Source organism: Nomascus leucogenys, chromosome 18 (assembly GCF_006542625.1).
Source record: "Nomascus leucogenys isolate Asia chromosome 18, Asia_NLE_v1, whole genome shotgun sequence".
NCBI classification, from domain to species: domain Eukaryota; kingdom Metazoa; phylum Chordata; class Mammalia; order Primates; family Hylobatidae; genus Nomascus; species Nomascus leucogenys.
The window spans coordinates 19,108,284-19,133,076 of NC_044398.1; the positions used below are offsets into that span (position 1 = coordinate 19,108,284).

The 24,793-nt window shown below is 41.3% G+C and overlaps 1 protein-coding gene across 2 annotated transcripts in view; it reads left to right on the top strand.

The window, feature by feature from the left end:
* SUPV3L1 (Suv3 like RNA helicase) overlaps positions 1-23,776 on the top strand; it is a 29,085-nt gene extending 5,309 nt beyond the window's left edge. The window contains exons 2-15 of one of the 2 annotated variants that reach the window (XM_003258187.3): positions 508-585; positions 941-1,048; positions 2,142-2,256; positions 3,797-3,965; positions 6,200-6,311; positions 9,764-9,841; positions 11,580-11,671; positions 12,980-13,160; positions 13,710-13,803; positions 14,873-15,092; positions 17,091-17,171; positions 17,518-17,694; positions 22,478-22,626; positions 23,285-23,776. In XM_003258187.3, the coding sequence (XP_003258235.2) occupies positions 508-585; positions 941-1,048; positions 2,142-2,256; positions 3,797-3,965; positions 6,200-6,311; positions 9,764-9,841; positions 11,580-11,671; positions 12,980-13,160; positions 13,710-13,803; positions 14,873-15,092; positions 17,091-17,171; positions 17,518-17,694; positions 22,478-22,626; positions 23,285-23,699 (2,069 nt within the window). In that variant the 3' untranslated portion in view covers positions 23,700-23,776. The remainder of the gene's footprint in view (positions 1-507; positions 586-940; positions 1,049-2,141; positions 2,257-3,796; positions 3,966-6,199; positions 6,312-9,763; positions 9,842-11,579; positions 11,672-12,979; positions 13,161-13,709; positions 13,804-14,872; positions 15,093-17,090; positions 17,172-17,517; positions 17,695-22,477; positions 22,627-23,284) is intronic. The other variant, XM_030797737.1, reaches the window with a different exon arrangement.
* The last annotated feature ends 1,017 nt before the right edge of the window (positions 23,777-24,793 follow it).

Here is a 24,793-nt window from a genome sequence, read left to right on the forward strand (position 1 = left end):
TGATCATTTTTCTTTCTTTCTTTTTTTTTTTTTTTTTGAGATGGAGTCTAGCTCTGTCGCCTAGGCTGGAGTGCAGTGGGCCCATCTCGGCTCACTGCAAGCTCCGCCTCCCGGGTTCATGCCATTCTCCTGCCTCAGCCTCCCGGGTAGCTGGGACTACAGGCGCCCGCCACCAGGCCTGGCTAATTTTTGTATTTTTAGTAGAGACGGGGTTTCACCATGTTAGCCAGGATGGTCTCCATCTCCTGACCTCGTGATCCACCCGCCTCGGCCTCCCAAAGTGCTGGGATTACAGGCATGAGCCACCGCGCCCGGCCGACTCGATCATTTTTCTTAACACTCCCGTCGCATATCAATTCATAAAGAAGGATTGACTAAAACCTTCTAGTTCTTGCAACACTCATTAGACTGCTGCCTTTAGTGTTACTGCTTCAAGTTTCTTTTGCTTTTTTTTCAGCATTTATCTAAGATAAGGAAACACGTTAAATTTTGACATCTCTCTTCTAGATGAAGTAAAGAAGGTCTTAGACAAATTTTACAAGAGGAAAGAAATTCAGGAACTGGGTGCTGATTATGGACTTGATGGTAAGGCCCAAAACATCTTCATAGAGGTATTTTATTACCTTTTACAGTACAGCTTGGTCAGGATTGTGTGACCCCTTGTGTGACCTGGCTGTCGTAGTCTGGAGACACATCCCTGCCCTTTGCTTCTGGCTGGGTGGGAGACTGGCGAGGCTCACCTGGTGAGCCATACTGCACAGCAGAGGAGCTGCAGCTGTGGCCTTCCTTCATGCTGTGCTAGAACTTCAGTTTTAGCCCAGATCGTAATAAACCAGCTGTACTACCAAAAAGAAAAAAAAAGACTCTTTGATGAGTTTGGTGTGGTGTGTCTGTGTGCTTTTTAAAATGAGAACTATAACATCTTTTTGTGTTTCTACAGCTCGTCTCTTCCACCAAGCTTTCATAAGCTTTAGAAATTATATTATGCAGTCTCATTCCCTGGATGTGGACATTCACATTGTTTTGAATGATATTTGCTTTGGTGCAGGCAAGTGTTTAGAGACTTTTTAAAATCCTGTTGAACATACCTTCTATTTCTTCTCAAACTTCATGCTCATTTCTCTAGAAGGGCTTATTTGGTTTAGAATGGGTCTGGTAACATCCTCTGTAAATAATTCAGTGCTTTGACAGGATGACTTCTAGGTTGTTTGCCTTTATATTGGGTCCCTGAGCTAGTTATGACATCACCCATATGTCTTAGACTGGAGGAAGACTGGGGCCCAGTGAAATAAGCTCTCACGCAAGTTAGAATTAGTGCATAGCAGATTCCATCTGTTTTTGCCACTGGCTTCCTTCTCCCTCATATCAGGACAAAGTTCTTGCTACAAAAGAAAAAAAAAGTCAAAATATCATAATTTTATTCCCACAGGCAGTTTGGCTTTGGTTATGTGTTTGACTCTTAGACCTGTACCTTGTGCCCAGCACTGAGGATACAACGCAGAATGGGACATGCCCCAGCCTCCTCTCAGAGCCACTAAGATGTGGAGAATTCTTGCTGAGGAACAAACACATGTTTTGCCTGTCTGTGGTTTTCGAGGTTTAAAAAATGTTTGCGCCTTCATCTCTGTAATGTACATGTCTAGGTTCTTTATTTTTAATTTAACTTTTGCCAATGCTAATCTTTGCCTGTTTGTACTAAAGGAGTAGAGCGTGGTGGTTGCTAGCTAATTTCCTGTTTTCCTGAAAATATAAATGAAATTAAAAGGAAAAAGTAAGACAAAACAGGATCTCAGAAAAGGATAAGGCCCGTAACTTCAGGACTTTTCTACTTTTTTTTTCTTTTCTCTTTTTTTTTTTTTTTTTTTTTTGAGACAGGGTCTCACTGTGTCACCCAGGCTGGAGTGCAGTGGCTCAGTCCCAGCTCAGCGTGTAGCCTCAACCTCCTGGGCTCAAGCCATCCTTCCAGGTCGGCTTTCCAAAGTGCTGGGATTGTTGACGCGAGCTACTGTGCCCGGAGAGGACTTTTCATTTTACCCTGGCAATGCCCCTGCAACTTAGCTTGTTAAGAAAAAAGACTTCACTAAATTTAGTTACGAATTTTATGTTGATTGCACATGTTAATACAGTGTTTTATTTTCCAGCTCATGTGGATGATTTATTTCCATTTTTCTTGAGACATGCCAAACAAATATTTCCTGTGTTGGACTGTAAGGATGATCTACGTAAAATCAGTGACTTAAGAATACCACCTAACTGGTTAGTTTCTCCATTTGTGGATTTGAAATTTTCAGTTTCTAGTCTTGGATGATTCGTGGTCATTATTTTTTTTTTATTGTATTCTAGATAACAAATTATAAGGAGTCTGGATTAGGTTGTTTTCCTAAAATAAAAAGAGGCAGTTAACTCTTTTAGGCAATTCACTGGTATCTCACCTTGATCCGGATTGAGTGTGGTTTTAGGTTTTATTAGGGCAGATCTAGAATAGCCCTTACTTAAGGATGTTGTCCTTAAGTCTAAACTATGGCCTTCCTGGTGTTTTAGCTGAGTGCCTGGGTGTTAATGAGTTCTTTCCACCATGGCCGGAACTGCAACATCCCCTAGCACTTGAGACATCTTTGAGACTTTCCACTCAAACCCTTGGTAGGCTGCTCATTCCTGGACCCTGCCGATTCTTACCTTGTACATGGTTAGCCCAGCCCTTGGCCAGGAACTCACAGGGAACCCCCACACAGACTTCTGGGCTCTCTTCTCTTCCACGCTCTTCTCTTCCACACTCTATGCACCCTTCTCTCCCACACTCTATTCTTCACATTTTAGCTGCTGAAGCAGCTCTGAACTTGATCTCTGCTGCTCGCTTCAGTGGGACTGTCATATTCTGCTTGGGTTCCACCTCCCTATGCCTTGCTGGGGTGCAGTACGGCTCATCCCAAGTGTTCTTTTCTTTCAAGGATTGCAGTCCTGCACTGCCTGTGGCCCATGTCCCCACACGTTTACTGCATGTATTTTGCCCCGCTTTGTACTTGTTTTTTTTGTTTGTTTGTTTGTTTTTGAGGCAGAGTCTCACTCTGTCACCCAGGCTGGAGTGCAGTGGTGCGTTCTCGGCTCACTGCAACCTCCACCTCCCAGGTTCAAGTGATTCTCCTGCCTCAGCCTCCTGAGTAGCTGGGATTGCAGACATGTGCTACCACACCTGGCTAATTTTTGTATTTTTAATAGATACGGGGTCTCACCATGTTGGCCAGGCTGGTCTTGAACTCCTGACTTCAGGTGATCCTCCTGCCTTGACCTCCCAAAGTGCTGGGATTACAGGCGTGAGCCACCATGCCTCGCCTGTACTTGTTTTTAGTGGGAGGACAAGTCTAGTGCCAGTTATTCCACTATGGCCAGAGGTAGAAGACTCTGTTATTATATTTGTATATGTTGGAATTCAGGGGCCTAGGAATGTTTGCCTTTAGAGTTATGTGTTTAGAGCTGTGGGAATGATGTGAACATAGTATGGAACTGATAGCAGCTTAAATTTATTTTTAGTAACCGCTGAGAAAAAGAGATTTGTACAATGGGAAAAATATCCAAGACATTAATTTGCATTTGGGTTTTTCTGTCCTCTAGTTAGTAAATGCCATTCTTGGAAACCAGTCATTTTAATGTGGATATGAAACCCATTGTTTAGTTTTTCAAAGACTTGATCTTGTGAATATTAAGAGGACATTTCATTTGGAATTTGTTTCATTTGCTATCTTTGCCAGGATGGATTTTGAGGTTAATGGATTAAGCTGTTTACCTACTCATGTTTTAGGTACCCAGATGCTAGAGCCATGCAGCGGAAGATAATATTTCATTCAGGCCCCACAAACAGTGGAAAGACTTATCACGCAATCCAGAAATACTTCTCAGCAAAGTCTGGAGTGTATTGTGGCCCTCTAAAATTACTGGCACATGAGATCTTCGAAAAGAGTAATGCTGCTGTCAGTATATTACCAAATATTTGCTCGTTTTTTTCTTAATTTTCTTTTTTGGTGGGAGTGGGAAAAGATGTTTGTAGTAATTTACTGTTAACAAGAAATTACCATATTTCATCGTATCTAAGAGGCTGTCAGTTGTAAGATGTACCATTATTTTATATACAGTTAGGAAGAAAGAGAAAGATGCTTCCAGCTGACTCTGACATGCTATCAATTCTTTTTTTTTTGAGATGGAGTCTTGCTCTGTCACCCCGGCTGGAGTGCAGTGGCGCAATCTCGGCTCACTGCAAGCTCCGCCTCTCGGGTTCACGCCATTCTCTTGCCTCAGCCTCCCCAGTAGCTGGGACTACAGGTGCCCGCCACCACGCCTGGCTAATTTTTTGTATTTTTAGTAGAGACGGGGTTTCACCGTGTTAGCCAGGATGGTCTCGATCTCCTGACCTCGTGATCTGCCTGTCTCGGCCTCCCAAAGTGCTGGGATTACAGGCGTGAGCCACCGCGCCCAGCTCTGTCAATTCTTAAGATGCATCTTGATTTCAGAGATACAAAAACGTGAAAACATGTGCCAGTACAGTGAATGAAATACAATATTAAAGAACATTTTACATATGTAGAGAAATGCAGAAAATAACATACAAATAAGCTTGAACCTATTACACCACCTCGTCATATCGTAACATTTTATCATACTTGCTCCACTTACTTTTTTAAGAAATAAAATATTGTTGCTATAGTCAAAACTCTGTAGTTCTTTTCCCCCTCAGAGTTAAGCACTACTCTATGATATTTAATTTACCTTTTGTAGATTAGACCTCTGATGCTATCAGCTAGAACTAATGATAAAGACTGAAGCCACCTTTTCAAAACTGAAAGGACTGAAGCCCTGTGGTCTGAGGCATCATTTTCACTAAATGGGCTACATTTTGGTTCATTGTTTTATTATGACTTTATAATGTGAGTTTAACCAGTTTTGGTAGGTAATTTGCATTCTCTTTTTTTTTTTTTCTGAACAGTTTGAGTAATTTACATACATAATGCCTGTTTATCTGTAAATACTTGAGAATATGTTTCCTCAGAACAGACTTTTACGTAACCACAGGATATTTGTCTGAAGCAGGACATTTAATATTGATAGATTACTCTTACTTAATACACAATCCATATTCAAATTTTATCAATTGTCCAATTACACCCCATCCTCCACCCCTCCAGGGTTCTTTTCAGGGTCTCACACTGTATTTAGTTGTCATATCTCTAGTTTCCATTAATCTTGGACAGTTCCTCGGTCTTCCTTTGTCTTTCATAACCTATACATTTTGGAAGACTACAGGTCAGTTGTGTTGTGAACTGTCTCAGTTTGGATGTGTCTGGTGTTTCCCCATGATTAGATTCAGGCCATTATGACCAGCCATCCCAGTTTGCCTGGACTTCTCCAGAATTAGCACCAAGAATCCTCCATTCTGGGGAACCCAATAGCCCTAGACAAACCAGAATGGTTGATCACCCTGGTACAGCATTAATGTTGGTCCCTCTCAGGGAATTATAATAGGAGATCTTTACATTCTTAAATTGTATTTATAATGTTCTTCTTGAATATAGAAACAACTCATTTTAATGAAGTCAAATAGTTCAGAGATGTACGAAGTTAAAATGTGAAACTGCTGCAGTGTCTCATGCTTTTGTTACCTGAGGATTTAGCTGATTTGAGATGTTTCCAGGTTTACCCAGGTTGTGTAAGAGAGTGGCTCTTATTTTACTTTATTTTTTATAAAAGGGAAAATAGAATTGGGAATTTTTTTTTTTTTTTTTTTTTTTTTTTTTTTTTTTTTTTTAGACAGTCTTGCTCTGTCTCCAGGGGCTGGAGTGCAGTGACATGATCTTGGCTCACTGCAACCTCCATCTCCCAGTTCAAGCGATTCCCCTGCCTCAGCCTCCCAAGTAGCTGGGACTACAGGTGCGCACCACCACTCCCAGCTAATTTTTGTATTTTTAATAGAGACGGGGTTTCATCATGTTGGCCAGGATGGTCTCTATCTCTTGACCTTGTGATCTGCCCACCTCAGCCTCCCAAAGTGCTGGGATTACAGGCATGAGCCACCATGTCCGGCCGTGGGAACATTATGTTTTAACTGTGAAACAAACTAATTTGGTGGTAGTGGAGAGAACACTCTGTTAAATATCCAAAACGTATTTTTGCATTATTTTCAATAATTCTAGGGTTTTTTCTGTCTTTCTAGGGTGTGCCATGTGACTTGGTGACAGGTGAAGATCGTGTGACAGTTCAGCCAAATGGGAAACAGGCTTCACATGTTTCTTGTACAGTTGAGATGTGCAGTGTTACAACTCCTTGTATGTATATGCTGTTTAAGAAACTATGGTTTGGTATTTTTAATTTTTTTTTTTTTTTCGAGACAGGGACTTGCTCTGTCGCCCAGGCTGGAGTGCAACGGTACTATCTTGGCTCACTGCAACCTCTGCCTCCCCGGTTCAAGCAATTCTCCTGCCTCAGCCTCCCAAGTAGCCGGGATTACAGGCACCAGGCACCTGCCACCACGCCCAGCTAATTTTTGTGTTCTTAATAGAGATAGGGTTTCCCCATGTTGGTCAGGCTGGTCTCAAACTCCCAACCTCAGGTGATCTGCCCACCTCGGCCTCCCAAAGTACTGGGATTACAGGCATGAGCCACTGCGCCTGGCCATGGTATTTTTAATTTGAAAATACACTTGAACATGTGAAATACAATATTTTTGTGTGAAGAAAAAATTTAAAAATCTAGAAAAAGAAGAGAATAAGTATGACAAACATGTGATCCTGCCACCACTGACAAAATGCTTGCACCGGAAGTTCTTTCCCTTTTTCTCTTAAAAGAGCTAAAATGTTAATAAGTATAATTGAAATTTCCTTTGTACCACTCTCCAGTTTAATTCCTCTCTCCTCTTTTGTTCTAACTAGTAACAGTTATTTGGTGTGTATAGTTTTCCTGTCTCTTTTCAGGATATATATTATATCATTGATACGTATTATCAGTATTCTAGATTGCTGTGTTTTAAAACATTTATGTGATTATTATATTATTATTGTTCTACCACTTGCTTGTTTACTCCACAAATGTGTTTAGATCTATCTAGTCTTATTGAAGTATCTATAGCTACATATTTGTAGTTATTTCATTTAAACTGTTTTATATTATTCCATCTTAGGACTGAAATTATTTGTTCCCCATTTGTTAAAGGATATTTAGGTTGTTTAAAGTTTTTTCCTGTTATGTACACTGCCACAATGAGCTTCTATTTAAAGTTGTTTTGTTTTGTTTTTGAGTCAGGGTCTCACTGTGTCACCCAGGCTGAAGTGCAATGGCGCAGTCATGGCTTACTGCAGCCTTGACCTCCTGGGCTCAAGCAGTCCGTCCACCTTAGCCTCCTGAGTAGCTACAACTACAGGTGTGAGCCACCACACCCAGCTAATTTTTATTAATAAATTTTTTGTGGAGATGGGTTCTTGCTGTGTTGCTCAGACTGGTCTCTAACTCTTGGCCTCGTGTGGTCCTCCCACCTAGGTCTCCCAAAGCAGTGGGATTACAGGTATAACCCACCGCACCTGGCCTTAACATTTAAGTGAAAATTAACTTTTTCCTTATTATGTAAGCAATCATATCTTCGTTATTGAAAATATAAAAATGTAAGCAAGCAAACAGAAGAAAACAAACGTACATAATTTCCCAGTCCCACCTATCCAGAATCAATAGGTGTTAATTAACCCTATATATTTTCCAGACTTTGTCAATATTTGTGTTCATGTTCTATATGCATATAGTTATGTGTGCATGGTGGGTATATATATTAAACAAATAGGAAGGTACTTTGCTATTTGGTAGCTTGCTTTTTTTCATTTTAATAATCAACTTCATGAGATGAATAGATTTTAAAAAATCAATACATTATAAAGTAATATATTGTACAATAGCACAGAAGTTTATAAATCAGAATTTCTTATCTACATCTTCTTTTCTAGTCTTGTTTGTATATATCCAGATCACTAAGTACTTTTTTTTTTTTTTTTTTTTTGAGACAGAGTCTCACTCCTGTCGTCCAGGTGGGAGTGCAGTGGCTCGATCATGGCTTATTGCAGTTGTGACCTCCTGGGCTCAAACAATCCTCCCGCCTCATTTTTTAATTTTTTTTTGTAGAGAAGAGGTCTCACTTCCTTGCCCAGGCTGGCCTTGAACTCCCGGGCTCAAGCGATCCACCTTGCCTCGGCCTCCCAAAGTTCTGGGATTACAGGCATGAGCCACCATGTCCGGCCTCAATAAGTAATTTTTAATCTGATGATTTTTCAATATAAAATTAGCTTTCTTTACTTTCCTAAGTGTCATTGTATTTTTAAATGTTCTCTTTTCAATTCTGTAGTATTTGGGGAAGAAAGTAAAAATATAATATATGAATTACAGGGAATAGAATAAGGTATTTGGAAGCATTTTAGCTTTAGAAAATGAGATGAGACACTACTTTTTGCCATAGCGATGGATTTAAAACCCCTAACAATTAGCATGACTGAGGCCCAAGGAATTATTCCTTCCACTTCACTTTCTGCTCCTGAGAGCTGCCTGGTTTCCTGTGGTAGAGATGCTTCATTAGTAAATGAAGGGCTGTCACCTCCTTGTTCTGGAACTTGCCTTCTTTTACTTCTGTCCAGATGTGATAGTTCTCATCAGACAAATTCCCCAGGCTGTCTCTTAGATTGCAAAAAAAATAGGACAAGTGGAACTGCTTAGTTTGGGAGGCAGTGTGGTAGAGTACCTAAGAGTATGGACTTGGAGCTGGGTGTGGTGACTTGTGCCTATTAATTCTGGCTACTTAAGAGATTGAGATGGGAGGATTGCTTGAGGCCAGGAGTTCGAGGCCAGCCTGAGCAACACAGCAAGACCCTCATCTCCAAAGAAAAAAAATTTTTTTTTTTTGAGCTGGAGCCTTGCTGTGTTGCCCAGGCTCGAGTGCAGTAGTGCAATCTTGGCTGAGTGCAGTAGTGCAATCTTGGCTCACTGCAGCCTCCACCTCCCGGGTTCAAGTGATTCTCCTGCCTCAGCCTCCAGAGTAGCTGGGACTACAGGCGCATGCCACCACACCCGGCTAATTTTTGTATCTTTAGCAGAGACGGGGTTTCACCATGTTGGCCAGGATGGTCTCGATCACCTGACCTTATGATCCACCCGCCTCGGCCTCCCAAGAAGATGTTTTTAAAATTAGCTGGTCATGGTGCTGCGTGCCTGTAGTCCCAGCTACTTGGAAGCTGAGGCAAGAGGATTGCTTGAGCCTAGGAGTTTGAAGTTACAGTGAGCTATGGTTGTGCCACTGGACTTAGGCTATATGACGGTGAGACACTGTTAGGAAGATCACTTTCAACCCAGGAGTTCAAGGCCATCCTGAGCAACAGTGAGACCCTGTATCTAAATTAAAAAGAAAAAAAAAAGAGTATAGACTTTGGAGCTAGATGGCCTGGGTTTGAATTTCATCTCTACACTTACTTAGTATATAACTTAAAGCAAGTAACTTAATTTCTCTGGGCCTCTGACTTTTCTGTCAAATGGAGATAGTGATAATACTTAACCTCATAGATTTGTTGTGAGGATTAAGGAGGAGGTACTTAAGAAGAGGTAAAACACTTAGAACAAACCTGCCGGAAAAGAGGAACCCAGTAAATGATGGTGGTAGTGGTGATGGTGATGCTTGAATTTTGATGTTGGAATTTGTTTATAATACTATTTAAGTAGATGGTATTGCTCATGTTAACTTTTTTATTTTAAGATGAAGTGGCTGTAATTGATGAAATTCAAATGATTAGAGATCCAGCCAGAGGATGGGCCTGGACCAGAGCACTTCTAGGTTGGTGGTCGTAATGCTATAAAACCCGTGCTTCATGACATCTGTGCTGAGATGCATTTTTATCTGCTTGCCATTGCCAACCAAATAGAGTCACCTAGAACCTTTCTTTTTGACACAAAAAAGTCAACTAAGTATGAGTTTTTATTTTCTAAATATTTATTTTAATAATGGGAAATCCATTTTTTCCTGTGCTAAAACTAGCATAACCATGTAATTAAAGTTAAAATGTTCAAATCTCATATTTACACAACTACAATTTATGTTTTGGTGTGTTTCATGCTAGTCTTTTTTTTTGTATGTGCATATGGTGTTTTGAGAACATCTAATTTTGTATCTTGCTTTTTTCAGTTCTGTTTTTCATGTGACATTTTTCATATTACATATTAATATGATCACATATCTCTATTGAAAGGCAATGCCATAATTTGCTCCATAGAGTTGAACCTTTTTTTCCCTATTACTAATAACGCTGCAGTAAAAATCTTTGTGGCCAAACCTTTTTATTTTTTGAGACAGGGTCTTGCTCTGATGCCCAGGTTGGAGTGTGGTGGTGCAGTTGTGGCTCACTGCAGCCTTGACCTCCTGGGCTCAAGCAGTCCTCCCATCTCGGTCTCCCGAGTAGCTGGGACCACAGCTGTTTGCCAACATGCCCCCTGGTTAATTTTTAAATTTTTTGTAAAGACAGAGTCTCCCTATGTTGCCCAGGCTGGTCTTGAACTCCTGGGTTCAAGCACTCTTCCCACCTCAGCCTCCCCAAATGCTGGGATTACAGGCATGAGCCACTACACCCAGCTTATTTTTTATTTTTTTTAATTGTTTCTTTAGGATAGGCTCCTGTAAGTGGAGTTCTTGAGGTCCATAGACATGAATGAACATTTCTACTGCTTGATGTTGGAGTGAATTTTTGATCATGTTTTAGGGCAGGTGTTTTCAAATTTAAAAACAAATAGCTGAACTTGGCCGGGTGCGGTGGCTCACGCCTGTAATCCCAGCACTTTGGGAGGCCGAGGCTGGCCGATTGCTTGAGGCAAGGAATTCAAGACCAGCTTGGCCAACATGGCGAAACCCCGTCTCTACTAAAAATATAAAAATTAGCCAGGCGTGGTGGTGCATGCCTGTAATCCCAGCTACTCCAGAGGCTGAGGCACGAGAATCACTTGAGCCCGGAAAGGAGATACTGCAGTGAACCACAGTGAACCGAGATCATGCCACTGCACTCCAGCCTGGGCGACAGAGCAAGACTCTGTCTCACGAAAAAAAAAAAGCTGAACTCTTTTTTTTAAACACAGAGTATACATTGAAGCCTGTTATGTAAAATACGTGGAAGTGGATCTGCTCAGGGATAAGGAGCTTGCAGTTTCTTCTGCCCTCCAACCCCCAACCTCTGAGGTACCTCAGTGATTCCATGGAGCCTAATTTGAAAAATACAAGTATAGGACCTGTGTTCAGTACTTAGCATCGAAATGCCAGCTTCTAATCCTGGCTCGTTTCACTCTGATAGAGTTGAAACTTTGGCCAAAGCAATTTAAAAGTCCTGAGATTAATAAAAATTGGATAATCTTTGCCCACTAGAAGTTGGTGATTATTTCAAAGTTTGCATCAGAGATAATATTTTTGAAAATATTTGGTAAGGTTGTAAAGCAATATGTAAGCCAACGTAAAGTACTTTGGCTATGTAAAATGTTGTATATTTAATTACAAATCTTTAAAATTAAGAAACCCAGTTTTGCATTGACAGGACTGTGTGCCAAAGAGGTTCATTTGTGTGGAGAACCTGCTGCTATTGACCTGGTGACGGAGCTTATGTACACAACGGGGGAGGAAGTGGAGGTATTCGATTAGATGCTTTGTTCTCCAGGTGGCATGTCAAATAGTCCAGAGTACCTAGGCAGTGGCTTCAGAGGCCCTAGATAATGCCAACGTCAGAACTTAACTAAAAAGAAAGCTTCATTTTCTTGTGATCAACTAGACCGTATATATGTAATTGAACCTCATGATCTGAAGTTCTGACAAGAGTGGTTGTCACACCCTAAGTCTTCCAAGAGTACAGGAAATTCTTCACTTCTTGACAAAACCTTGTGGGGCTTGAGTAGATCTCTTCAAATTAAACAAATCAGTACTCTTAGAAGTTGGAGACCCAGCAAGTTTGTCATTTTCAAAGTCTTGTATGTCAGATATTGGGGCCTTTGATACACATCTAATTGCCAGACACCGTTTATATTCCTTTTTGAAATTCTTAGAGTTGGAAGTAACTGGTTTCCTTTTAATCCTACTTCTCTTTTTCTTTATCAGAGTTCTATAATAAAATGAATTATTATTATTATTATTATTATTATTATTATTATTATTATTTTTGAGACAAGGTCTCACTGTGTTACCCAGGCTGGAGTGCTGTGGTGCAGTCACAACTCACTGCAGCCTCAGCCTCCTGGACTCGAGTGATCCTCCCACTTCAGCCTCCCGAATAGCTGGGACTGCAGGTGTTTGCCACCATGCCCATCTAATTTTTTATTTTTTGAGCAGAGGGCATCTCACTATGCTACCAAGGCTGGTCTCAAACTCCAGTGCTCAAGCAATTCTCCCACCTTGGCCTCCTAAAGTGCTGGGATTATAAGCATAAGCCAAGGAAATAGTTTTGAATTAGCCTGTTATTTTAGTTTTGTGCTCAGTTTTCAAGGAGAGATGGTGGAATGTAGTGGAAGAAATTTTGGAGTCCATTCTGTGTTTTGCCATTCTTAGCTTTGCATTCTTTAGACAAGTCACAGAAGGTTAAACTTGCAAAATGTGCCTCAGACATTAGTTTTTTATTGGACTCAGTTTTACTATTTTATAAAATGGAAATAGCAGTTAATAACCTTTCTGAACATAACACATTGCCGTGAAAATGAAATATATGAGAAAAAGCTTTGAAAATAGATGAAACACTCTTTTCATCTTATTAATTTAGAGATGTCAATGAGAAGTGATGGTAACACTTATAATATCAAAATAAATGTTTTTCTGTGTTTTCTTTTGAAAAACATTGGTACTTATCAGTTTTTAGCTACTCTTAACTGCATTACAAGCTTTTCACTTAATTACTAGTCACAAGAAGTTGAGTTGGGTGTGTCATTTTGCCATTTCATGTCTTTATTGTAGGTTCGAGACTATAAGAGGCTTACCCCCATTTCCGTGCTGGACCATGCACTAGAATCTTTAGATAACCTTCGGCCTGGAGACTGCATTGTCTGTTTTAGCAAGAATGATATTTATTCTGTGAGTCGGCAGATTGAAATTCGGGGATTAGAATCAGCTGTTATATATGGCAGTCTCCCACCTGGTAATTATTGACTTTCCTCGTGACAAGATATGGAATCTCCTATCTTTGCAATTTATGTTGAGATATGTATATAAAAACGTAAACAATATTGAATTAAGCTGCTTGATGTATTGGTAATTTGTTAAACGTCATATAAAATAAATAATTTTCTATTTCATCTTAGTGGAAATAGAAGTATTTTAATTATAGTTCTTGTTAGTTGCTGCTATTATTAGACTGTATCTTAAATGTTGAGTTTATTATTTTCTTACAGAAATGTCATTGAAATCTGGACTTGACCATGTCCTTTTAAGTTGTAGTCCTGAAATCTGTGTCCTCAGGAATAAGGCTAGTGTGGTGGGGGATTGTGTTGCTATATGACGAAGTATTTGAAGGAATGGATGTAAAGGATAAGTGGCTCCTTGAAGACATAAAGAAATAAAGTTTGAAACAGTAAAGGTTTTATCATTAAAAATGGGAAGAACAGGAGGTGAGGGTTTCCAAGATGTACTTAGCTTGATGTAATAAAAGACTGAGAACACTGATTTAACATAAATTGTTCTGTTTTAGGGACCAAACTTGCTCAAGCAAAAAAGTTTAATGATCCCAATGACCCATGCAAAATCTTGGTTGCTACAGATGCAATTGGCATGGGACTTAATTTGTAAGTAATTTGTTTTTAATAAGCATGACTGTTCGGTGAGTTAAATGGTGGTTTTTTTGTTTTTCAATTTTCTAATTGGCATTAATCACCAAGCACTTTGATTTGGGAGAATAAATATTATAGGCTAGATTTGAGATTTATCTTGCCTACACCTGTTGAGGGAAATAAAAAGAAAATATTAAATAGTGCCAGGACTTTTTTTAGGGACAGGGTCTTGCTCCATTACCCACGCTGGAGTGCAGTGATCCAGTTGTAGCTCAATGCAGTCTTGAACTCCTGAGCCCAAGTGATCCTCCTGCCTCAACCTCCAGAGTAGCTGGGACCACAGGTGCACACCACAAAGCTGGTTTTTTTTTTTTTTTTTTGGGTAGTGACAAGGTCTTACCCTGTTGCCCAAGCTGGTCTCTAACTCCTGGCCTCCAGTGATCTTCCCACCTCAGCCTCCCAAAGTGCTAGGATTACAGGCATGAGCCACTACACTCGGCCCACACTAGGACGTTTGAATGCTGCCCTCCACTACTGCTAACCTATTGTACTACGTCACTTTATTTTCAGTTTCTCAGTCAGATGTCCGAGTGCCTATTATGCGTGTGGGGCTAGTTATTATCTCTAAATGATAACAATGTTAAACCTAAATGTTATTTATTTATGTATTTATTTATTTTTGAGACAGAGTCTCACTCTGTGCCCCACGCTGGAGTACAGTGGTGTGATATGGCTCACCACAGCTTCAAACTCCTGGGCTCAAGCGGTCTTCCTGCCTCAGCCCCCTGTAGAGCTACAGGCACACACCACTGAACCCAGCTGATGTTTTTAATTTTTTGTAGAGGCTTGGGTCTTGCTATGTTGCCCAGGCTGGTTTTGAACTCCTGGCCTCAAAACAATCCTCCTGCCTCAGCCTCCCAAAGTGCTGGGATTATGGGTGTGAGCCACTGTGCCAGACGTTCCTTAATTTTGTAAGTGGCAGTCAAGGTTGCAAGAGGACCTAAGCTAGTATTGGAGTGAGCATTATGCAAGTATTGGAGGGTTTTTCATACAGTCTGCAGGATCACTTTTATTTCTGTTTCAGGAGCATAAGGAGAATTATTTTTTACTCCCTTATAAAGCCCAGTATCAATGAAAAGGGAGAGAAAGAACTAGAACCAATCACAACCTCTCAAGCCCTGCAGATTGCTGGCAGAGCTGGCAGATTCAGCTCGCGGTTTAAAGAAGGAGAGGTTACAACAATGAATCACAAAGATCTCAGTTTATTAAAGGAAATTTTGAAGAGACCTGTGGATCCTATAAGGGTAAGGTGTAACATGTTAATTACTACTTCTCTGTGGAGGACAGTCATTCTTTCCCTCACCCACCATCCAGACTCTCACCTCAGACACATTTCTGGATACAGACATAAGTGAAAGAAAATTTTGTGCCATGAAAACTGCATTAAAAAAAGCCCTACTTTACTGCTTTGGAGAGCCACAGAGATCCTTTGATCAGAGAATGGTATGCAAGTGAAGGTCCAGATTGACAAAGTCTAGTGAGCCTGATTTGCCTTTACTTCCTTCCGGAATCTAGCAGCGGGAAGGAACAGGGAGGAAAGCAGTTTCTTCAGCTGAGCACACAGAGCTACATTAGTGGACTGAAAAATGACCAGAAGCCTGAATATAGACGAAACCCTTGAGCATGGGGCAAAAACAGCCCTAAGCAATACAACTTCATCCAGTGAGGAGAAGGTTAAATTTTGGTTAATATTGGTTAATGAGTTAGAATTGTACATATTTGAAACAAACTTTCTAGTAATAGTTAAAATTTAAAGTTCCTTGGAAAATTCACCTGCATGGCTTATCTCATTTGTCTGTGACACTAGATGAAGGGGAATATAGACATGAGATCATGCAGGGAGAAGCATGCAGGGAGAAGCTTCCAGGGGAAGGCTGTGCTAGAATCATTTCTGTAACTTCTTAGCAGTACGGTTAGGTTCGTGGGTGGCTCCCGTGACCTCCCTGCTTCCCTCCTGGGCACCTCATGTCTTGGACTCTTCTTCCCTCCCTTATGACTAATCTCTCTTGCCTCTTTTCCTCTTTGTCTTTTTCATTCACTTTCTCTCTCCGTTTCATACTTCGTTCCTTATACTTACCTGTGGCCATGTCCTAACGCTGTAATGTATAGTTAAAGAGAACTCATTTCCAGTTTAAAAGTGTTCTCATGTCTTTCTAGATGTATGTATGTATGTTAGTTTTATTGCCTTGGTTAAAGTGACTGGGTTTTTCCTATTCATTTTAATTCAGTGAGGAGAATTGAGACATGGAAAATGGTTTTACCCTGGAAAACAGGTTTTTTTTTCCTTTTTTTTTTTTTTTTTTTTTGAGATAGTGTTTCACTCTGTTACTCAGGCTTCAGTGCCGTGGCATGATCACGGCTCACTGTAACCTCAGTCTCCTGAGCTCAGGAGAGCCTTGCACCTCAGCCTCTTGAGCAGCTGGGACTTTAGGTGCTCACCACCATGCTTGGCTGATTTTTAAAAAATGTTTTGTAGAGATGGGAATCTCCTTATGTTGCCCAGGCTGATCTTGAACTACTGTCCTCAAGTGATCCTCCCACCTTGACCTCCCAAAGTGTTGGGATTACAGGCATGAGCCACTGCACCTGGCCATAAAATCTTTTTTTTTTTTTTTTTTTTTTTTTTTTTTGAGACGGAGTCTTGCTCTGTCGCCAGGCTGGAGTGCAGTGGCGCGATCTCGACTCACTATAAGCTCTGCCTGCTGGGTTCAAATGATTCTCATGCCTCAGCCTCCTGAGTAGCTGGGATTACAGGCACGCATCACCACACCCAGCAAATTTTTGCATTTTTAGTAGAGACGGGGTTTCACCATTTTGGGCAGGATGGTCTCAATCTCCTGACCTCGTGATCCACCCACCTCGGCCTCCCAAAGTGCTGGGATTACAGGCATGAGCCACGGCGCCCAGCCCATAAAATCATTTTTTATATGCTGCCAGATCATCATAGGCTTTAGAAATATGACTAAAATGTAAGCAAAAGACTAATTTCTCAGTGGCCATAATCTGTCATTTTTACTAAATCATCTCATCAACTTTTCTAATTGGTAATAAATGGTAAAATGATATTTTTTCTCTTTTACTCAAATTCTTGGCATTTACTTCATTTGGTGAGAGTTTAGCCTGATTGTATTTATTTGGTGAGAGCTTAGCCTGAATAGGACTTTATCATGCAATAACTTGAGAAAATTTGTCCTTTTTTAAAAAAAAATTCAGCTTATGATTGTTTTTTCTTTTACCAAAAGGCAGCTGGTCTTCATCCAACTGCTGAGCAGATTGAAATGTTTGCCTACCATCTCCCTGATGCAACACTTTCCAATCTCATTGTAAGTGGAAACTCCCTTTCAAATCTCTCCTAAAAATGTTGATATGTCAAGTGATTACTGGTTAACCTCATGAGCATGAATGGATAGTCTGCCTTTGAGAAGTTGCTATTTATAAAATTTATTTTACAAGCGAAAATTTTTTCTCAAAATCTTTTGGGACTTTAGTCCTGAGGAATTTCCTCTCAGTATTTCAGGTGGGGAAGGATATGAGGGAGTGATTAAAGCAAGCCTTTATGGAAGTTTGTTCTGGATTAAAGAGATTGTCTTTTATAGACTTGAGTATGTTATTCATTGTTCATTTTAATTCACTTAGGCAGTCCAGTAATGTCATGTCTTTTTTCCCCAGGATATTTTTGTAGACTTTTCACAAGTTGATGGGCAGTATTTTGTCTGCAATATGGCTGACTTTAAATTTTCTGCAGAGTTGATCCAGCATATTCCACTAAGTCTGCGAGTGAGGTATGTTTTCTGCACAGCCCCTATCAACAAGAAGCAGCCTTTTGTGTGTTCTTCACTGTTACAGGTAAGCCTTTATCTTTAAGCTATTTCGAGTTCCTTCTGGTTGATGCGGTTTCCCCAAACAGTACTTTGTTATTCAAAATAAAATAATTAGAAGAGTACTCTGTAATATGAGAGACTTTGTAAAAATTTAAATAGGGGTTAACAGTAGCAATAGTGTTCAGTTTTCTTAAGTGTAAAGCACTGAGCCAGGGGTTACTGTCTTGTATGAGCACCATGCCAGGGTTCTAGCCCCTTTTAACTCATTTGGGTAGGGATGCAAATCTCTGACTTCTGAGAAGCACGGGATTCCTGGGGGCCAGGAAGGACAGTGGACTATGGAGAACCATAAATCTCTACCAAGGCCGGGCGCAGTGGCTCATGCCTGTAATCCCAGCACTTTCGGAGGCCGAGGCGGGGGGATCACCTGAGGTCAGGAGTTCGAGACCAGCCTGGCCAAGCTGGTGAAACCCTGTCTCTACTAAAAATACAAAAATTATCTGGGCATGGTGGCGGGCACCTGTAATCCCAGCTACTTGGGAGGCTGAGGCAGGAGAATCACTTGAACCCAGGAGGCAGAGGTTGCAGTGAGCCAAGATCGCACCATTGCACTCCAGCCTGGGTGACAGAGCAAGACTCTGTCTCAAAAAAAAAAAAAAAAAAGAAAAACTCTACCAAGGTTTATCATAACAATGCTTTTCTTTTCTTTTATTTTATTTATTTTTGAGACAGGGTCTTGCTGTGTTGCCCAGGCTGGAGTGCAGTGGTGCAATCACAGCTCACTACAACCTCAACCTCCCCGGCTCAAGTGATCCTGCCACCTCAGCCTCCCAAGTAGCTGGGACTACAGGCATGTGCCACCATGCCCAGCTAATTTTTGTATTTTCTGTGGAGGCAGATCTCTCTATGTTACCCAGGCTGGTCTCGAGCTCCTGGAGGCAAGTGATCATCCCGCCTCAGCCTCCAAAAATGCTGGGATTACAGGCATGAGCCACCTAGTCCAGCCTAATCTTTTAATTATTAAAAATATTTTTGAAAGTATCCAAATGTCCAACAAGAGGGAAAAGGTAAACTACATTATGGCATATCCACTTGATTGGATATTAGGAAGACATTGCAATGATAATTATGATTATAATGAAGAAATCTACATAAGTGGTTACACTATAACAGTAAGTGAGGGAAGTGATTCAGAACTGTATGTACCTTATAAACACAACATGTTCTCTCACCTCCCACCCTATTTCCTGTGCTTTGCATGCTCTCCCCACCCCACTAAACCCAAAGGCCTCCTCTTCTCTGAATCTTGTCCTGACTCACTGAAGTTCACTGCCATTTCCTCTGTAGGCCTGAGCATTCTGCATATGAGCTATATTCTAATCAAATCTAGCTCTAAACTTATTTTTTAAATAACATAAATAGTCCAGTGCTGTGGCTCATGCCTGTAATCCCAGCACATTGGGAGGCCGAGGCAGGAAGGATTGCTTAAGCCTAGGAGTTCGAGAACATCTCCAGCAACATAGCAAGACTCTGCCCTTTAAAAAAAAATTACATAAATAGTACATTCTCTTTATACAAAATGAAAACATTACAGATAGCTTAAATGTGGCTCACTCCCCAATCTTAGTCCTCTGAAATAACTCCTTGTGTAAGTTTGTGTGTATCTTTGCAGACTGTTTTTCATTGCGTTTGCCTACGTGCATGTTCATGTGGAAACACTAGATTTGTTGTGAGGGTGCATTTCCTCATAAAAAATTGTCTTTTTTTTTTTTTTGAGACAGAGTCTCACTCTGTCGCTCAGGCTGGAGTGCAGTGGTGTCATCTCAGCTCACTGCAACCTCTGCCTCCTGGGTTCAAGCGATTCTTATGCCTCAGCCTCCTGAGTATCTGGGATTACAGGCACGTGCCATGCCTGACTAATTTTTGTATATTTTGTAGAGGCAGGGTTTCGCCATGTTCCCCAGGCTGGTCATGAACTCCTGAGCTCAAGCAGTCCACCCGCCTCAGCCTCCCAAAGTGCTAGGATTACAGGCATGAGCCATTGTGCCCAGCCCTATCAACGCTATCTTAATGAATTACTCACAACTTGCCTTTTTTTTTCTCTTAATAATATGTGTTAGAGATCTTCCATGTCCAGATGTTTACCTAGAAAATAGTTTCTAGGCATTTGTGAAAAACTTAGCTAGCATAAGGTTGAAGTTTATGGAACAGTCTTAAACTGCTGTAAACTGACCTGAGTGGAACTCAGTCCCATGGCCTTGGCCCTATTCACACTGTCCTTTAAACAGCTATTCTAGGGAATAGAAGCTCTTTATTAAGGTGTAGGGAGTCTCTGGAACGTGCAGGTCAACAGTTGCTTGTTTTCTTAAGATAAGGTCTCACTGTGTTGCCCAGGCCGCAGTGCAGTGGCACAATCATAGCTCACTGTAACCCCAAACTCCTGGGCTCAGGCGATCCTTCCACCTCAGCCTCCTGAGTAGCTAGGACTACAGGTGTGCGCCATGATGCGCGGTGTGTTTTCTTTTTGAGATGAAGTCTCTCACTCTGTTGCCCAGGCTGGAGTGCAATGGTATGAGCTTGGCTCACTGCAACCTCCGCCTCCCAGGTTCAAGCGATTCTCCTGTCTCAGCCTCCCGAGTAGTTGGGATTACAGGCGCCTGCCACCATGCCTGGCTAATTTTTTGTATTTTTAGTAGAGATGGGGTTTCACCATGTTGGCCAGGCTGGTCTCAAACTCCTGACCTCAAGTGATCCACCCACCTTGGCCTCCCAAAGTGCTGGGATTACAGGCGTGAGACACCACGCCCGGCTGCTCCGTGTGTTTTCTGTTTAAAAATTAGAATATGAAATCTAGAGGCTTTTCCTTTTTTCTTGATCTTTGTCATTACTGAACTATGAAAGAGCTCAATCACATTAATGACTTAGGATGCCCCGTAGGACTGTGATTTGGAAGCTGTACTCCATGGAGCTCCTTTAGGGCCAGCTGCTGGATGGCTGGATGGATGGCTGGCTGGATGGCTGGATGGCTGGATGGATGGATGGATGGATGGATGGATGGGCGGATGGGCGGGCATCTTTCCCTGCCCTCTCTGCATAGCTCCTTACTTAGCTCTTTTATGTACTGGGCTTCCACTAGTTGTTTGTGGCCAAAAAAAATAGAGCCACTGCTTTATAACTTGAGAACTCATGCTTGGCCTGTCCTGCCTAGCAGGTAGTGTGGTCACATTTCTACCCTTTATGGCTATCCGACTTGGCATTTATTAAACTTAGCAGAGTGGACCAGACTGAATTTAACAAAATTGTGGTATTATTTAACCACAATTGATCTAAAACTGCTCTTCCTCTCTGAAGTATTAACCTTGCTTAGGTTAAGCATTTAGAGATAATTTCCCCTAATTAGGAAATGAATCATTTGAAATCAGCTTGAATCTTGAAGCTGAAGATTTTATTTAAACTCTTGCTTGAGGGGTCTTGCTGTGTGGTTGTATGTCTATCTTCTGTAGTACAGGTGATGTATAATATTGCCTAATGTCTGGAATGCAACATGGTTTTGAAAGCACATTCCCCAGCAGTGTCTTGTGGTGTCTCACGTCACCGATGAGGAAGCTGAAGCAAAGAGTGGTGACTTGGCCAAAGCCACACAGCTCGCAGGAGGCAGATCCAAGATTGACTTCTGACCAGCCTTGCACCAGGCCACCTCAGAGGGTTTCTGTATAATAAGGGAGGACAGCCAGGTGCGGTGGCTCACGCCTGTAATCCCAACACTTTGGGAGGCCAAGGCAGGCAGATCACAAGGTCAGAAGTTTGAGACCAGCCTGACCAACATGGTGAAACCCCGTCCGTGCTAAAAATACAAAAATTAACTGGGCGTTGTGGCGGGCGCCTGTAATCCCAGCTACTCAGGAGGTTGAGGCAGGAGAATCACTTGAACCCAGGAGGCGGAGGTTGCAGTGAGCCAAGATCGTGCCATTGCACTCCAGCCTGGGTAACAGAGCGAGACTCCATCTCAAAAAAATAATAAGGGAGGACATTAACAAGATAGAGAAACTTAAGCTTGTATTTGAGGTTATAGGACTATTACACAATGAGATAGAAATAGGAGTGTTCAGGTACTGTCTATCCATAGCTTAGAACATCACATATTCCTAAATAAGAGTTAACAGACTTAGGCCCTGGAAAGTTAGTCCTTCTACAGCTTCTTTTTTTTTTTTTTTTTTTTTTAACTGCGCCTTGTGGAGCAGGGATACCCTATAGGTAGTGTGCCCAGAGTAGCCCTTGAACTTCTGCTGCACATATTATTACCCTGGTTTTAGAAAAAGAAGGAAGTCATCTTTTTTTTGTTTTTTCTTTCTCCAAATGGTCTCACTCTGCTGGAGTGCAGTGGCACGATCATGGCTCACTGTAGCCTTGACCTCCCTGGGCTCAGTAATCCTCCACCTCAGCTTCCTGAGGAGTAGATGGAATCACAGGCACATGCCATCATGCCCAGCTAACTCTTTGTGTTTTTTGTAGAGATGGGGTTTCTCCATGTTGCCCCAGCTGGTCTCGAACTCCTGGGCTCAAGTGATCTACCCGCTTCAGACTCCTAGAGTGCTGGGATTATAGACATGAGCCACTGTACCTGGCCTTATAAAGTATTAAATGTTCTTTAAAATGTAGAAAAGTATAAAGGAGAAAAGAAACCACCTGTCTATTGAAATATAACCACAATTAATGTTTTGTTTTGCTTTCTTTTTTTTCTCTTTCTAATTATAGACTTAAGGGAATTCTGACACTTCTCTGAAACTCTTTTCCTCTTTCTCTGTCAGTTTGCCAGGCAGTATAGCAGGAATGAGCCCCTGACCTTTGCATGGTTACGCCGATACATCAGATGGCCTTTACTTCCACCTAAGAATATTAAAGACCTCATGGATCTTGAAGCTGTCCACGATGTCTTGGATCTTTACCTGTGGCTAAGGTACCAACATTGTTCCTTTATGTGCTCTCATTTTTCTAGTGGACAAATTAAAGTTTTTATGAATTTGTTTTTCTATTTCAAATTATGGACATATTTGCAAGATGCTCTGTATTATGTCTGTTGTCCATAAAGGCAGTTCAACTGATGGAATGGTTTATACCCATTCCAAAAATGACTTGAGTTCTTGCAATTCTAGTTAAGATGGCTAGGTGAGAAGGAAGGTCCACTGGACTCCTGCTGGTCAAAGGATGGTCCTTGGACCAAAAGCATTGGTATCACCTGAGAGCTTGTTAGAACTAAGGAGTATCAGGCCCATCCCTGACTTGATCAGATTCTGCATTTTAACAAGATCCCTGGGTGATTCACTTGTACATTATCATTTGAGAAGTCCTGTTCTAGGCCAGTGATTCTCAAAGGAGGGGCATGTCCCTCTCCAGGAGTATATCAGAGTCTATTGAGGTATAGTGCCGACCCACCCTCAGGATGACATATTCCTCAGGTGTGTGGGGGCAGAAATCAAGGTTGAGCAAAGGCACTGAAGAGAGTTTGCAAAAAGAACATTTAGAATTAATCAATGTCAAGATGTAGGTGTGCCATTGAGAGTTGTCCAGACTGCGATAAGAGCTGTTGCTATAATGCTAATGTGTCTTTTTCCTAGCTACCGATTTATGGATATGTTTCCAGATGCCAGCCTTATTCGAGATCTCCAGAAAGAACTAGATGGTATTATCCAAGATGGTGTGCACAATATCACTAAATTGATTAAAATGTCTGAGACGCATAAGCTGTTGAATTTGGAGGGCTTTCCATCAGGGAGCCAGTCACGATTGTCAGGAACCTTAAAGAGCCAAGCTAGAAGGACGCGCGGCACCAAAGCTCTAGGGAGTAAAGCTACTGAGCCACCCAGCCCTGATGCAGGAGAGCTGTCCCTTGCTTCCAGATTGGTGCAGCAAGGACTCCTCACTCCAGACATGCTGAAACAGCTAGAAAAAGAGTGGATGACACAACAAACTGAACACAACAAAGAAGTCTGGGACTCATCCAAAACGGACGAGAAGAAAGAAGGAACCTGATTGAGACTAGTTTTCTGTTCCTGTTTTGTTTTTTTTTTTAATTTAATTTTGCAAATAAAAATTTATTTTGAATCCTTTTTCCTCATATGCATTTACTCCCTCCTCTAGTATTGTGGCTATCTGGTACTGGGGGATTTTTGGTGTGTGTGTGTGTGTGTGTGTGTGTTTGTGTGTGTGTGTGTGTTTTTTTGTTTGTTTTTTGGGTTTTTTTGCACAGAAAAATCACTCTTGACAACTAAACTTGTTTTTTTTTTTCAACATTTAGAAAATACTAGGATATCATAGAGGTTTAATTTAAATCTTTATATAATGGCCATTTGTAGAATAGTACTAAGACAGCGCACTATAAGGAACTCTGCATGGGAATAAAATCACTTTGGTGAATTGTTTGACCAGTTTCCTACGCCATGCTGAGGATGTCGTGGATGCAGCTCTTTGACAAACATTGCTGTCTATTGTACCCATATACCAGAGGCTATTTAGGTGCTGGAAATATGCAGTAAGCAAGACTGACAATGTTCTACTCTCATGGATCTCATATTTTGTAGGAGAGATAGGAACAGGTTAACAAATAAATCCTGTCAGATCGGTGAGGGCAGAGATTGTAGTCTATTTAACTGCTGCATCCGCAGTATCTGGAATATAGCAGGAGCAAAATCAGTCTGTGAGATGAATGGGTGTAATTTTAGAGATGAATGCTAGAAAGAAGTAGAATAAGGAAAGAGTGATGCTGAGTGGCAGGGAAGGGCTGTTTTAGGTAGGGTGGTCTTCCCTTGTCCAAAGGCCAGTTTGATGCATAGTGGCCTACACTTGTCCAATGAAGTTTTCAACCCTGTTCAGAAACCTGGCTAAAAGGGGTTTAAAGGTGGAAGCTTTGGAGTTAGACAGATGTGGTTCCTTTTCATATCACAGCTTAGTAGCCTTGCCATCTCTGGGCTTGATCTCACATCTGAAGAAAATGGTCAGTACGCTCATTTAGAGTTGTTTTGGAGATTTGTAATCACGTGCCATTTATCACAGGGGCCTGGCACACAGGAAGCATTTTATTATATAAATGAACCTGAAGGTTTGGGTCCACTCTGGGCTGTGAATTG